Below are 16,900 nucleotides of genomic sequence, written 5' to 3'. Positions count from 1 at the left end.
AGCACTCAAATACGGGGCGAGACTGGTCAACCAAGTCACAAGAACTTTCCAGATCAAAGAGCAAAGGTTATAAAAATACCAGGCCGAGATCTGTAAACTGATGCCCGAGTTTGATGAATGTCAGCTCGACCAGATTCCTTGTGCACAAAACATCAAAGCAGATGGCCTCACCATATTAGCAGCAGCCACCAAAAACATAACTGGAGAAAGAAACATGGTCACCCTCCTCCACTCATCAATAGATCAAATCGAGGAAAGGACCATAAATCTAACTTGGGACTGGTGCAACCGTATTGTTATATGCTTGCAGGATGGCGTACTCCCAGATAATTTAAAAAAAAGCCAGGAAGCATCGGATGCAAGCAACCAGGTACAACATCATTCATAACGACCTATACAAGAGGACATATGGCGGCCCCCTAGTGAAATGCCTAGGCCCGAATCAGACGCGGCGCATTCTTATAGAAGTCCACGAAGGCCATTGCGGAGCTCATTCCGGCAATCGACTTCTGGTCAGATGTCTCATACGGGCAGGTTACTACTGGCCCACCATGAAAAAAGAGGCCGCAGACTTCGTGGAAAAATACGAGCAATGCCAAAAAGAGCTATCCTACTCCATCTAGCTTTAGTAATTTTCATTTGGGAGAAAGAAAATAGCCCGACCAATCACTATCACTAATTTTAAAAGAAGAAAATATATAATCACTTATAATGTTCAATAACCCCAAAAAAGTATAGCTTGAGGTAATTTATAGCAAAGTCTTGAAATGTCGTTGTAGATACGGGTGACTCAACAAAATTAATGGCTAAAGCCAAATTTTAATAAGAACAAATTGTACACATTCACACAGATGCAAAAAATTTAATATTGCCTTTCTTTTTCTTTCCGCTTATTTGTAATGCAATATTCTTACCACATATAAAAGTTTAACTTCACATAGTAATATCATTATTTATATTAGCAAGGTTTAATTCAATTTAATAATGCGTTAGCCATGTATTTGTAATATATTGCCTTGTATCTTGGTTTAAAAACTTTATTTACTAATATGACGATTCGACTAGTATAATTCAAACATCTAAAATATTTTTAATAGTAAAAAATAGACATTCTTTAGTTTTATTCTTTTTAATACAATTTTTTTTCTACAGATTTCAATATTGTTTAAGAGAAAATATTATTATACATTCCACCATTAATACTTTTTAGGGCCTAAAGCAAAAGCTTTACTAACGTCACGCTTGAGCCACACCTGATTATAGAGTAGAGTTGGAATTTTGAACGTAGAAAAAAAAAATTTGAATGAAAGGAGGGGAGACATACGGAAACCGGAAAGGGTCAAATATTGATGGAGGGAGAGAATTAAACGGAACTGTACCGACCTTAAAATTGTTTGATGGACTGCTAGTATATTATGTAATCGCTACTGTGTTAAAACACAAAATCAGAAAGACTGTTAGAACAAAAAACTGGAAAAAAACAGTAAAGTATAAAAAATATTCCGAGTCCACAATTTGCTTGTGCGTCCTTAAGGAATTTTAACCCCCTCACACGTTGCCAAGGTAATGGATTAAATCCTCCCAGGATGAAACGGAATAAACCTTTCTGCAACACTGGCAATACAAACTGCAGGATACCTACGAACTCAAAGAACGGAGCAAAATCACACTTACGAATTTGAGAGAATTCTGCGAAATAGAATGCAGGATATTCAAAAGGAAGGAAGTTCTGTAATGTTTCAGTGTTTCGAAAATGCAGCCATGCCTCAGAATTTATAAGCAATAACCGGGAGAGGTGTGACTGTTCAGGAAAAGCATCTGTTCAAAAGAAAAAAAAACGTTCAGCTTTTGGATTTCAAGATTTTAGTTAATTTCGTTAATTTGGATTTCAAATTTCAGTTAATTTCATTAATTAACCGACTGACTTTTAATTAATTATTTAATAATTAATTATTAAATAATTAATTAAAAGTCAGTCGGTCCAAAAAATAATCTTATCGATCATTTGACAAATCCAAATCCAAAGCCAAAGCCAAAGCCAAAGCCAAAGCCAAAGCCAAAGCCGAAGCCGAGCGAGCGACGACGACGGCGCGAGGGTTCATTCTCTTCAACTCCTTTTAAGAGCTCTAAGAAGTGATTCTATATATATACACTCAAATGTAGTTGTCCCTCACCAATGAGGGACAAAGTTCAAGACAAAAGCTCACTTCATTCAAATTTTCATTTCCCTCCATTTTATTTCCCACCATTTTCAATTCACACTCTTAGACTTTTAAAGCCCAATGCTTAAAGTCTTTAAAGCCCAATGCTTAAAGTCCAACAATCCCCGACATGAATGGGAATGGCTGTAACAAGAATGATCATAGATGAAAGCTGTGTGATTTGCAAGTAAGGATTAATCGCATCTGGATAAGTAGGTTTCCCTTTGAACTTTCCGTAGTGAACATATGTCGGATATACTCGGTCAATCGTTAGATTTGATATCTTTGAACCGTCGAACTTTAGTGTATACCTAGACAACCATATGTCACACAACCAACCCTTAACCGTTTTTTGGTTCTCATTGTTGTGTTCGTTTCAGCCATGAACACCGCCCGGTTTCATAAGTGCGTAGAGAATTGGCCTTACAGAATTCTCATTGAAGCGGCTTCCACTTCACACTTACATAGGTGATTCGTAAACGTGTAATCCTTTAGATTGACACTATTTGATAAATACCACATCAAACTTAGGTAATCATTAAAGAACGCGTAAGGTTCTATCCTTGTTACCGAACATTGTCTTCATCACGAGAAGGGACAAAAGATTTTACTTTGACAATGTTGAACCGGTCAATCACAACTTTGTTTGAGCTCCTTGAACCTAGATCTCGGAACATCCAAAATTCTAGGTAGAGTTACCGCCATGTTGACTTGTCCTCGGCCATAGTCCTATTCCCTTAGATGATTTCTCAACTCCCTCTCTAGTTAAGCCTTTTGTAAGCGGATCCGCCACATTATCCTTTGATCTTACATAATCAATAGTGATAATTCCACTAGAAAGTAGTTGTCTAACGGTGTTATGTCTTCGTCGTATATGACGAGACTTTCATCTTTATTCTTTATAAGATGATGATTTAAGTCAATTGGAGTTCTTGCACTTCTAAATTCCAAGTGTTTGAATTTTTCAAGTACCATTTTCACGTAATGTGATTGAGACAAAGCTAGACCCTGAGGAGTCCTCTGGATTTTAATTCCTAGAATTACATCGGCAACTCCTAAGTATTTCATATCAAACTTATTAGCAAGCATACGCTTAGTAGCTTGAATGTCGGCAATGTCTTTGCTCATTATTAGCATATCATCAACATATAAGCAAACAATGATTATATGATTTGGAATGTTCTTAATGTAAACACATTTATCACATTCATTAATCTTAAACCCATTTGACAATATTGTTTGGTCAAATTTCGCATACCATTGCTTGGGTACTTATTTTAGTCCATAAAGAGACTTAACAAGTCGACACACCTTCTTTTCTTTTCCCGGAACCACAAACTCTTCAGGTTGGTTCATGTAAATTTCTTCCTCTAAATCACCATTTAAGAAGGCTATTTTTACATCCATTTGATGGATTTGAAGATCATACAAGGCGGCTAACGCTATTAGCATCCGAATGGATGTAATTCTTGTTACCGGCGAGTATGTGTCAAAATAGTCAAGACCTTCTCGCTGTCTAAACCCTTTGACAACAAGTCTTGCTTTGTATTTGTCAATAGTACCATCGTCTTTCATTTTCTTCTTGAAAATCCATTTAGAACCCAATGTATTGTTACCTGGAGGAAGATCAACCAATTCCCATGTATGGTTGCTCAATATAGATCCTATTTCACTATTGACAGCTTCTTTCCAATATTGTGCTTCTGAGAAAGACATTGCTTCCCTGAAGGTACGGGGCTCATTTTCTAGCAGGAAAGTCGGAAAATCTGGATCGAATGAAGTAGATGTCCGTTGACGTTTACTTCTTCTCAGATTTTCCTCATTAGGCGTACCATCTGTTATTTCCTCCCGAGGTCGTTTTGACTTTTGGTAGGTCACCTCACTTTCCTTTTTATACGGATAAATAGTTTCAAAGAATTCAGCATTATCTGATTCTATTATCGTATTAACGTGAATCTCAGGATTTTTTGACTTACGAACCAGAAAACGATATGCCTTGCTATCGGTTACATATCCAATAAATACACAATCAACCGTTTTTGGACCTATCTTAACCCTTTTAGGTTTAGGAACTTGTACCTTAGCTAAACACCCCCACACTTTGAAGTATTTCAAGCTGGGCTTCCTTCCTTTCCATTTTTCATAGGTAATGGACTGTGTTTTACTATGAGGTACACGGTTGATTATTCGGTTAGCTGTAAGTATAGCTTCCCCCCACAAGTTCTGTGGTAAACCAGAACTTATCAACAACGCATTTATCATCTCTTTCAACGTTCGATTCTTTCTCTCCGCAATTCCATTAGATTGTGGAGAGTAAGGGGCAGTTGTTTGGTGAATAATGCCATTTTCCAAACATACTTCTTCAAAAGGAGATTCATATTCTCCACCCCTATCACTTCTTATCATTTTGATCTTTTTGTTTAGTTGTGTTTCAACTTCACTCTTGTATTGCTTGAAAGCATCAATTGCCTCATCTTTACTATTAAGTAAATAAACATAGCAATATCTTGTGCTATCGTCAATAAAAGTAATAAAATACTTTTTCCCACCGCGAGATGGTGTTGACTTCATGTCACAAATATCTGTGTGAATTAAGTCTAAAGGACTTGAATTCCTTTCAACGGACTTATAAGGATGCTTAGCATACTTTGATTCCACACATATTTGACATTTGGAATTAATGCAATTAAATTTTGGAAATACGTCTAAATTTATCATTTTTCGCAATGTTTTGAAGTTGACGTGACCTAAGCGTGAATGCCATAAAGTGTTTGACTCAAGTAAGTAAGACGAAGCATTAGCTTTATTGATAGGAACTGCTATTACATTTAGCTTAAAAAGACCCTCATTCAGGTAACCTTTTCCTACATACATATCATTCTTACTTAGTACAACACTATTAGAAACAAAAATACATTTGAATCCATTCTTGACAAGAAGTGAGGTAGACACAAGATTCTTGCGAATTTCTGGAACATGGAGAACTTGGTTTAGAGTCACTATTTTTCCCGACGTCATCTTCAACGCAATCTTGCCAACTCCTTCAATTTTGGCTGTAGACGAATTTTCCATGAAAATTGTCTCGTCGGGTCCTGCGGGGGCATAAGAAGAAAATAACTCCTTGTTAGCACAAACATGGCGGGTGGCTCCAGAATCTATCCACCATTCTTTAGGATTTCCTACCAAGTTGCATTCAGACAACATGGCACACAAGTCCTCCATTTCTTCAGCATTTTCAACCATGTTAGCTTGATTCTTCTTCTTTTTATCATTCTTTGGTGCACGACAATCCACGGCCTTATGCCCAGATTTTCCACAGTTGTGGCAATTACCCTTGAACTTTTTCTTGCTTGGGTAATTCTTTAGTCCAGAAGCCTTCTTTCTCTTCTTATTTTGTGGTGCCTCCTCAACAATGTTAGCCCTTATTATTGTCGAGTTTCCACGTGACTTCTTTTCAGCATTTTTGTTGTCTTCTTCTATCCTCAAACGAACAATCAAGTCTTCAAGTGTCATCTCCTTCCGCTTGTGTTTTAGATAGTTCTTAAAGTCCTTCCACAACGGAGGTAACTTCTCAATGAAAGTGACGACTTGAAAGGCCTCATTTATGACCATACCTTCAATAATAAATTCATAATTAATAACAAGATAACTCTTATTAATAAATTTATTGATTCGGGTCATACCTTCAGCAAGGAGGTCATGTACAATGACTTGTAATTCTTGGACTTGAGTTATGACCGACCTAGTGTCAATCATCTTGAAATCCAAAAACCTTGCAGCCACGAACTTCTTAAGTCCGGCATCCTCAGTCTTGTACTTTTTCTCAAGCGCATTCCATAACGCTTTTGAAGTTTCCGTGACACTATAGACATTGTACAAGCTATCTTCCAAACAACTCAAAATATAGTTCTTGCACAAGAAATCAGAATGTTTCCATGCTTCAGTTACAACAAATCGTTCGTCATCCGGAGTATTTTCAGCCAGGACTGGAGGATCCTCCTTGATGAATCGCTGCAAACTCAACGTAGTAAGATAGAAGAGCATCTTCATTTGCCAACGTTTGAAGTCGATTCCGGAAAACTTTTCGGGTTTTTCTGCTGGTGCCATAGCATGAGCAGGAGTTGAACGGCTTGACGAGGCAGCAACATTCGTAACAGTAGCACCCGTTCCTGCAACATTTCCATTAGTTTGGTTTTCATTCATCATTTTTCTGTAGAGTTGGAAACAAAACAGAACTTTGTTAAATCAGTGAAGTTTTGATATCTTCAAACTGAATACCAAACCAAACATACAACACGTACCAATGGTAAAGTTTTTATATACTTCAAACCCGTACGTTTATTATTCCGGTAAAGTTTTGATATACTTTAAACCGGACAGAACAATTATTAGAGTAGAAAGCACGAAGACTTTAGTCTCCAAACCAGTATACAAAATATAGATAACAGTTTATTATATATATTTCAACACATAAACGTTAGATTAAAATTCCTTAAGCTTGTAATCGCTACTGTGTTAAAACACAAAATCAGAAAGACTGTTAGAATAAAAAACTGGAAAAAAATAGTAAAGTATAAAAAATATTCCGAGTCCACAATTTGCTTGTGCGTCCTTAAGGAATTTTAACCCCCTCACACGTTGCCAAGGTAATGGATTAAATCCTCCCAGGATGAAACAGAATAAACCTTCCTGCAACGGTGGCAATACAAACTGCAGGATACCTACGAACTCAAAGAACGGAGCAAAATCACACTTACGAATTTGAGAGAATTCTGCGAAATAGAATGCAGGATATTCAGAAGGAAGGAAGTTCTATAATGTTTCAGTGTTTCGAAAATGCAGCCATGCCTCAGAATTTATAAGCAATAATCGGAAGAGGTGAGACTGTTCAGGAAAAACGTTTGTTCAGAAGAAAAAAAAATGTTCAGCGTTTGGATTTCAAGATTTTAGTTAATTTCGTTAATTTGGATTTCAAATTTCAGTTAATTTCGTTAATTAACTGACTGGATTTTAATTAATTATTAAATAATTAATTAAATAATTTTTGTCCAAAAAACAATCTTATCCGAAGCCGAAGCCGGGCGAGCGACGACGGCGGGAGGGTTCATTCTCTTCAACTCCTTTTAAGAGCTCTAAGAAGTGATTCTATATATATACACACAAATGTAGTTGTCCCTCACCAATGAGGGACAAAGTTCAAGACAAAAGCTCACTTCATTCAAATTTTCATTTCCCTCCATTTTATTTCCTACCATTTTCAATTCACACTCTTAGACTTTTAAAGCCCAATGCTTAAAGTCTTTAAAGCCCAATGCTTAAAGTCCAACATATTATGCTAAATCACCTTAAATATTCTCATATCGTTTCAATTTATGTGTGGACTTTCTTTTTATCCCTTTCAAAAATACTATCTCTTTCTATAGGTAGTACTTATTTAACTTCAACATTTCGTACGACATATTTAAGCATTTATATTTTGGTGCATTACTCATCTTTAATTTAAGAAAATAACGTTAAAAATCTTCTTTTGTTTTATTAAATTTTGTGTCCGGTCAAACTAAGCCACATAAAATAAAAGAGGGAGCAGAGGGAGACCTATGTATAATATTGAGGGGTCACCGGATCCCGTAAACATTGACAAAATTTTTATATATGTATATGAGTATACCTTGAAAATGATTAATTTAAGTAACTTGAAACCCTGAATAGTAAAGCACTGGTTGAACAGAATATTGTTCCACGTCATATTAGAATCCTAGATTAGCCTCTAAGAGTATTAATATAACACATCGTCGTGCTATATAGTTTCTCTCTACTAATCGTTACATTCTCAAAGGATTAGCTTTAAACTTTAGTAATTGGATATTACAGATATTGATTTTTTTAATAAATTGAAATGGAGTTGGTGCACTGCAATGTTACTACAAACGTACTACTATTAGACGTCAAATACAGTAGTATTAGGTAAAAGTCAATGTTAACACTTATGTTTTGGGGTATAATATAGACGTGTAGCTGATTTTGACAATTTGGTATATCTAAAAGTCTCAACTCCCAATTGTCATCAACGTGTCGGTGCCTTATTTGTTAGAACATGTCATTAGAAAAAGCAAGTCTTGTTGTTTTCTTTTGCTCTTTTCAGATTTTAATTGACATTTGGCAATTTTCATATTATTCCTATTTTATGCTTTGCTTCGTTATCTCAATACCATAATGATAAAATTAAATCTTTAAAAAGAGTATTTGAACGTTAAACTAATAATTAAAAAACGTTAAACTAAGTACCACTCAATTATCATATTTCAGGAAAAAAACTCATATCATGCAAAATTAATATTGTACGAGGTCTTAAAAGTAATTTAAAATATTCATAAACTAAAATTTGCTTGTAGATTACGAAATACGGGAAAAGCTCATTTTAAGCAAAGCAAAGGCAAAAGATAGTCTTAAAAAAAGAAATACACACGTATCAAAAGGTTTTTATATAAATACCTAACGGAGCGATTTGACACTCTATTGTTTCTTCCCCTTGCTTTTGAAAAACTCACAAAGAAGAAGAGAAGGGAGCTTTGGAAGCTAGTAGAAAAAAATGGGGAGATCACGGATCTGTAATACATTAGCAATTTTAGCTCTGTTTTTGTTCTCTTCAGCGTTGGCAGATGTCGTCGTCGTTTTGACCGAAGAAAACTTCGAGAAGGAGATCGGTCAAGATCGCGCCGCTCTCGTTGAGTTCTACGCTCCTTGGTTCGTACACTTCCTCTGATTCTTTTATTTACCAATTATATTGCTATATTATCCCTTTTTTGATTTAGGATTTGAAATTTCTTCATAGATGCAGTGTGTTGTGAATACTTAATCTGTTAAAAAGGCGTTGATTGTGTGATTCGATAATTAGATCTGTGATAGTTTGATCTAGATTTAAATTGAATAGCTAAGTTTTAGTTATTACTTCGTAATATAATACTTTTGATTAATTTGATAGTTCCGTAGAGTTGTTTTAATTCCCATGATCTTAATACGTGTTATATGTAGCTACAAAAAATGATTTTATGTTTTTGCTTCCTGAAGGTTTTAGACCTTCGAGTTACTAATGATTGGATATAAAAATTAGTTATTTGCTAACACAATTATAGATCCTAAACAAATATCCTAGGAGTGTAAATGAGATTGATCTGAGTATAGTGTTATATGAGTGAAAAGCATGCTTTGATATATGAGTTTTGGTTGGTTTGTAATAACTGAGATGTGCGAGTTTGAAAAATGTAAGGCTGTTCTGCAATGAGATATAATTATAGGCTATGTGGTGGACTAATTGGATTTATATATGGGCAGGTGTGGCCACTGTAAAAAGCTTGCTCCCGAGTATGAAAAGCTTGGTGCAAGTTTCAAGAAGGCGAAATCTATTTTGATCGGAAAGGTTAGTCCTTCTGGATATGAAATTCCCCTCTCAGCTTTTCATTGTGCTAGAATCATATGAAAATGGAGCTCTTTTTGCAGCTGAGACTGTAAAATTTTTTCCTTCCTTTTTGTGTTTATTCCCAATTGTATAATATTTCTGTTTCCTTGAACAAATTACCAAATGGTCCTATGTTTGCCACACCTGCATTTTACTTTGCGGAGAATTTTAGTTTTTTAACTAAGGAGGCAGTTGTGATTTGTGCCTGATTCCAGTTGATTATCTTGGTTTTATCTGATGAGAATGTAGTGAAGCAAGCAAAGAAAGAAAAAAGAAAAAATTTATCTATATACCTGTTTTACCTATAAGAGAAGAATTTATACTTTGAATGTCTTTCAAGTTTAGTCTGATGGAACACTGGGTTCATTTATTTCTTTACCTGTATTAGCAAAGGTAATTTTGATTTGTAAGTCAATATTCCAAAGAATGTCTTTCACCTAATTTGGTGGATTTTTTTCTTCTCTTTTAGTATAAGCTGTATACTGATGAATAATATGCGGCACGACAATCTGATGGCTCAGTGTAGCTATTGCAATTAGGTAGCAGCTGTCTAAATTATCTATCAGTTCATTTTATTTTTTGCAACATATCATTGGGTAGAAGTTGAGCTGAGAATACCTGGTAACTATTTTTTTTAATGGAAAAAATGTAAGAGAATACCTGTAACTATTGATTATCTTCTATAAAACATTTTCAACTTGTTTGCCAGCTTCTTCATTTCTCTGAGGTAATTTAAAAAGCCAATCATGATGGAAATGACATTTTCAATATAGTTTTGTTCGTTGGTTTTTTTGATTAGTTTGGACAAATTTTTGATCGCTTTTGAGTTATTTTTTTTTCTTTTTTAATTTATGTTTTGCCAAGTTTGTAACGGAAAACTGATTGTTTCTAGAAACAATATTCTGTAGGTTGATTGTGATGAACATAAGAGTGTTTGCAGCAAATATGGGGTTCAAGGGTACCCCACTATCCAATGGTTTCCAAAGGGATCACTGGAGCCAAAAAAGTATGTTTATAAAATCTGGTTTTCTTACCGAATCAGCTTTAGATGAGTTTCTGATTGCTTTGTTCTTTGTGATTTTTTTGTCCTACTTAAAATTTTCCTTATCACAGATATGAAGGTGGACGAACTGCTGAAGCCCTTGCTGAGTTTGTGAACAGTGAAGGAGGTATTAAACTTGCCTTTGTAACCTTAGTTTATACCACTTGAATGAGTTAGAGGATTGTGTATATAAGTCTGTGGTGATTTTTACTCTGTTTAATTACCTCAGGGGTTTGTTCATCATTTCCTCCCTATTTAGACTCCAATTCAGGACATAATATGCCACTACTTATGTTGACGTTTCTGTCATGGATCTGTCTGAGCTTGTTTTTTAATTTCCAATCCTCGTTTATTTCTGTTTTTTCTGTTCTTTTAAGGACACTAATCTATGAATGGTACGGCAAGTAGTATACAATAGTGTTGCTGCTTAGTACTTGCTACTTCTAAAGCATAACGTTACAGGCTTTCAATCGGTTTTACTTGTTGATGATGATGAGGAATTATACTAGACATGAGGAATTGATGATTATGTTATTTTTTTAATTTTAGAAAACATGGTAAAGGCATATATTTCCAGACGTTCCAAAATATGCAGTTCTGACACTTTATTATCCCATTTTAGGGACTAATGTGAAGATTGCCTCGACCCCGTCAAGCGTTGTGGTGCTATCTCCAGATAACTTTGACGAAATTGTGCTGGATGAGACCAAGGATGTATTAGTTGAATTTTATGCACCATGGTAAAAGTTTATGATTATCTGCTTCGGAATAAGTAAATTTTAAATAAACTAAGTTGCTGGGAGTTCAATATAGCTGGATCTGAGTCTAGTGTGCCAAGAATCATCTTTCTTCATCTGCATCTCTGATTTATGCTTTTACTTTGTGTAGGTGTGGTCATTGCAAAAGCCTTGCTCCTGTAAGTGCATTACAGTCTTATTTTGAAACTTCTAAGAACCGAGTACGTGAAGAGATCTGAATTCCTATCTCTTTATGAATGCAGATTTATGAAAAGGTAGCTACAGCGTTCAAACAAGAGGAAGGTGTGGTTATTGCCAATCTTGATGCCGATAAGCACAGGGATCTAGGAGAGAAGTAAGTTTTCTACTTGATAACATCACAGGAGGCGTATTTTCACTCCTTAAAATGCTTACCAACTCTAGCATATCGAAATGTCAAATTACCCATCAGAATCTGATGGTTGTGCTTGCTTTCTGCATCATTGCCCTGTCATGACTCCTATCATTTCATCCTCCTCCCCCCCCCCCCCCCTTTCTTTTTAGCGTGTTTGTGTATGTATGAACTTAAAGAATAACTTCATGAAGTTATCATCATCTGCTAATTCTTCAAGATACTCCAACTACCTGGTCCATTATTACTTTTTTCGTTGAAACAACACAATGTAAAATATAATCATAGCCATCCTGCTTATCCCAAAAGGAGTATATTGGAGATGCGACAATGTAGGGCTTATTTTTTTAGGGTGACTTAGATGATAGACAAAATGTGTGAGGAAAGATGAGTTGTGTAGGCTGTAAAGTCTCCGGCAGCATCTGGCTTGGGAAAAAAATATGGCTGCCAATAGCAACTTCAAGCATTTCTTAAGCTATATTACATCTTGTAGTCTAGTTAACTCCCAAAAACTGAGAACATGAAGGAATATAAAGAGAGACAGAGGTGAGATGAAGTCATTGCTTTTTTTCTTTTTTCCTTAAAAGGGTACTTTGGTCCATTCCTTGTTTATGAGTTTCAATAGAGTATGTTAGCTGTGGAAATAGTTCTTCCCTAAATTTACAATCCTTCGGTTTCAGGAATTATGTTTCTCCGAAAATACCCTTTTTTGTTACTGTTTGTGGTGGAAGGGGGAGCCTTGAAGCAACGATAAAGTTGTCTTCGTGTGACCTCTAGGATTAGGATAGGTCGCTTACATCACACCCCCTTAGGGTGCAGCCCTTCCCTGGATCATGCGTGAAAACGGGATGCTTTGTGCACCCGGTGCCCTTTATTTTTTTTGTTAGTGTTTGTGGTGCCTCTATCCAGCTAAACTAAGTCTTCCTTCCTTTCTTTCTCGCTCTCTCTTGAACACTCGTACATTCTTTCATGCACATGTGCATCCGAGTAACGCAAAATTATGCCCACTAGGTATGGCGTAAGTGGCTTTCCCACACTGAAATTCTTCCCAAAGGGAAACAAAGCTGGTGAAGATTATGATGGCGGCCGAGACTTAGATGACTTTGTCAACTTTATTAATGAGAAGTCTGGCACTAGCCGTGATTCGAAAGGGCAATTTACTTCAAAGGTTTGTAATGCTGAATAAAGTGATTGATTGCAACATTATAAAAAAAATTGTCCTTGCATTTTTAACTCTCTTTTGTACCTTATGGCAATAGGCGGGTATTGTGGAGTCCCTGGATACATTGGTGAAGGAGTTTGTCAGTGCCACAAACGAGGAGAAAAAAGCTTTGTTTAGCAAGATGGAAGATGAAGCTGGGAAGCTGAACGGTTCTGCTGCACGGTAGGATTATATTGGAGTATATAGTTGTATTGGTTTACCTTATATTTTGGAGGTGTAGCATACTTGCAGTTGTATTGTTATGTTATTCTAGCAACAGGAAAAATTGATGTTCTGCACCTGAGACTTGTTGCCTTTGGGTGAACGTCTTGTTTGTGCCTTTTTCTCAACTCCTTTCTAAATCATCTTTCTAGATATGGCAAGATTTACCTAAAGGTTGCCAAGAGCTCCATGGAAAAAGGAGCTGATTATGCCAAGAATGAAATTCAGCGGTTAGAGCGCATTCTTGCCAAGGTATAACTGCACCTTTTCTCTTCATGCTTTTCTTATCCATCATAAATATGTGCAGCAGCTAGAAGTGACCTTATAATGTCACCTTCGCAAACATCCCCTCTGCCCTATCTCTGTTTTTTGTATCCCACATAATGTTGATCAGTTGGCATGAGTTGGGGTATTGCTCCAATTTCCTGTCAATAATCCACCTGGGCTAGATGAAAAGGGGTGAAGTAGGAATAGGGATTGACTATGGAGCATGAATGGCAACATTACTCTACTAGTTTATTCTCCTCAATTTGAATTCTCTTAATTATTACAGTAATATGTTGATAAAGGCTTTTTAATAATCTATTGATGTGTAAAGTTCCTTATCAAAAAAAATAATCTATTGATGTGTAAAGTTCTGAATTGTTTTAAATAAGTTCCGCGTCTTTCCTACTTGGATGGAGAAAATTTTGAAGTTCCTGCTTTTAATTGTATAACAGAAGCTGACTTCTCTTTTGTATATTGAATGCTACAGTCAATCAGCCCGGCTAAGTCTGATGAGTTCACCCTCAAGAAGAACATCTTGGCGACGTTTGCATGAAGTCCTTGCTAGTGTTGCAGCTTGTGATGCCTCCAGGCTTGGCGTCACCTGAGTTTTGCCCAAGGTCGAGAAATGCATTATCTGGTTGATCTTCTGTTGCACATTTTTGTACTCGGAATTATTGCGCGCGACAGATCTATTTAGGCATTTTATTTATACCAGCAGCTATGTCAAACCTAGACATTATGTCTGTTATGATCATCAGCTTCTTTGACAAACAATTAGTAAAGCATTATCATCACGTCATGACTTCATGTTAATCTTCTAACTTCTACTGCATTATACTAGATTTCATCTTAATTTTCATGCTTTACATACAAGTAGACATTCCACTGTCCGCATTACTGTTTGTTAAAGTTATTGTTGTTGGATTGAGATGAGCTTAAATAAAATGACATGGCCAATGAAAATTCATATAGTTGATCTAAACTTGCTTGGGATTGAAGCATAATAGTTGTAAGGGCCATTATCCAGCGCCTAGCAGTGCTCAAAACGAGATCTTTCCGTGCCTTTTCTTGTTTAGGCACCTAATTTAAACTCCTTGTTCCGAATGTACTTGTCATGGAGGTATTTTTATCTTCTCCTTGTATAAAGATGAACTTGTATATGCATGGTACCAAAACTCATCTAGCTCATTCAATTGTGCCACCCTTAAGTTGGCGGCGACGTCCCATTCAAGGTTCAACTTCTTCAAAGCCCACATGGCCTTATGCTCAAGTTCCACCGGAATATGACAAGTCTTCTCGAACACCAACCGGTACGGTGACATCCCAATCGGTGTTTTGTAAGCCGTCCTATAGCCGATAAAGCATCATCAAGTTTCCTTGACCAATCTATCCAGTTGGGATTCACTGTCTTTGAAAAAATCCTCTTTATCTCCCGGTTGGAAACCTCCACTTGATCACTTGCTTGAGGATGATAGGGGATCGTCACTTTATGAGTGACACCATACTTGGTGAGTAAGGTATCAAAGGCCTTGTTGCAAAAATACGAACCCCCATCACTTATGATAGCCCTTGGAGTACCAAATCTTGTAAAGATGTTCTTCTTCAAAAATGCCACCACACTCCTCGTTTCATTGTTGGGCAAAGCAACGGCCTCAACCTATTTAGACACTTAATCAACCGCGACTAGAATGTATGTGTTTCCACTAGAGCTCACAAATGGACCCATGAGATCAATACCCCACACATCGAAAATATCTATCTCCAAAATGGTGGTGAGCGGCATTTCATTTTTCTTTGAGATTCCACCGACCCTTTGTCATTCATCACAATGCTTGACAAGCTCACTAGCATCCTTGTAGAGAGTGGGCCAATAGAAACCACAACTTAAGACTTTAGCCATCGTTCTTGCTCCACCATGGTGACCACCATAAGGCGAAGAGTGACAAGCCCAAAGAATTTCACTTTGCTCCTCCTCCGATACACATCTTCTAATCACTCCATCCGTGCAAATCCGGAAAAGGTACGGTTCATCCCAATAGTAGTCTTGACAATCCTGTTTGAGCTTCTTCCTTTGGTTTAAAGAGAACTCAACCGGAATGATTCCACTCACAAGATAATTTGCCAAATCCGCGAACCAAGGCATCTCCTTCATAGAAATAGCCAAAAAGTTACTCATCGGGGAAAGAGTCATTGATTTCAAGGCCATCATGCGGTCTCCCCTCCTCCTCCAAACGAGACAAGTGGTCCGCCACTTGGTTTTCACTTCCTTTCTGATCTTGGATGTCAATGCCAAACTCTTGAAATAGAAGTACCCATCTCATCAAACGGGCTTTAGAATCTTTCTTGCTCATGAGATAGCGAAGTGCCGCATGATCCGTATGAACAATCACCTTTGCACCCATCAAGTACGGGCGAAATTTTTTCATAGCAAACACAATGGCAAGAAGCTCTTTCTCCGTAACAATGTAGTTGACTTGAGCACCATTCATGGTCTTGCTTGCATAATAAACCGGATGATTCGTTGCCCCAAAATGGCACCCACCGCTACATCACTTGTGTCACACATGAGCTCAGAAGGCACACTCCAATTTGGAGCAGTAATGATGGGAGTAGTAGTCAACTTGAGCTTTAGCAACTCGAAGGCTCTCATGCAATCATCATTGAAATGGAACTTTGCATCTTTCTCCAAAAGCTTGCACAACAGGTTTACCACTCTAGAGAAGTCCTTGATGAACCTCCGGTAAAATCCCGCGTGGCCTAAGAAACTCTGCACGCCTTTGACTGAAGTTGGAGGTGGAAGTTTAGAAATCACCTCAATCTTTGTCTTGTCGACTTCAATACCATTCTTTGAGATCTTATGGCCAAGGACAATGCCCTCCTCAACCATGAAATGACATTTTTCCCAATTGAGCACCAAATTTGTTTCTTCACATCTTGCCAACACTTTGTACAAATTTGCTAGACAATCATCAAAAGAATTCCCGACCACAGAAAAATCATCCATGAAGACTTCAAGAAAATCCTCAACCATGTCCGTGAAGATAGCCATCACACACCTTTGAAAAGTTGCCGGCGCATTGCACAACCCAAATGGCATCCGCGAGAATGTCAAAGTACCATAAGGACATGTGAAAGCAGTCCTCATGATCCTCCGGAGCAATAAGAATTTGATTGTAGCCGGAATACCCATCAAGGAAATAATAGAAAGCACGGCAGGCCAATCTATTAAGCATTTGATCTAGGAAGAGAAGTGGGAAATGATCCTTCTTTATGACTTTGTTGAGCTTGCGATAGTCCATACGCACTCTCCACCAGGTCACCATTCTTGAGGAATTAACTCATTCTTGTCACTGGTGACCACCGTCATGCCCCCTTTTTTTGGG

At 37.0% G+C, this 16,900-nt stretch overlaps 1 protein-coding gene across 1 annotated transcript; it reads left to right on the top strand.

Moving 5' to 3' along the window:
- On the top strand, positions 8,692-14,383 carry LOC109222859 (probable protein disulfide-isomerase A6). The gene is made up of 11 exons (XM_019387162.1): positions 8,692-8,945; positions 9,534-9,618; positions 10,566-10,663; positions 10,771-10,826; positions 11,322-11,439; positions 11,588-11,615; positions 11,700-11,791; positions 12,839-12,995; positions 13,087-13,211; positions 13,403-13,502; positions 14,005-14,383. The coding sequence occupies exons 1-11, from the start codon at positions 8,791-8,793 to the stop codon at positions 14,068-14,070; spliced, it is 1,080 nt and encodes a 359-aa protein (XP_019242707.1). The 5' UTR covers positions 8,692-8,790; the 3' UTR covers positions 14,071-14,383.

The sequence above is a fragment of the Nicotiana attenuata genome, chromosome 1 (assembly GCF_001879085.1).
Source record: "Nicotiana attenuata strain UT chromosome 1, NIATTr2, whole genome shotgun sequence".
In the NCBI taxonomy this organism is placed as follows: domain Eukaryota; kingdom Viridiplantae; phylum Streptophyta; class Magnoliopsida; order Solanales; family Solanaceae; genus Nicotiana; species Nicotiana attenuata.
Note: the sequence above shows the minus strand (reverse complement) of the source record. Positions and strands in the feature narration are given on the sequence as shown.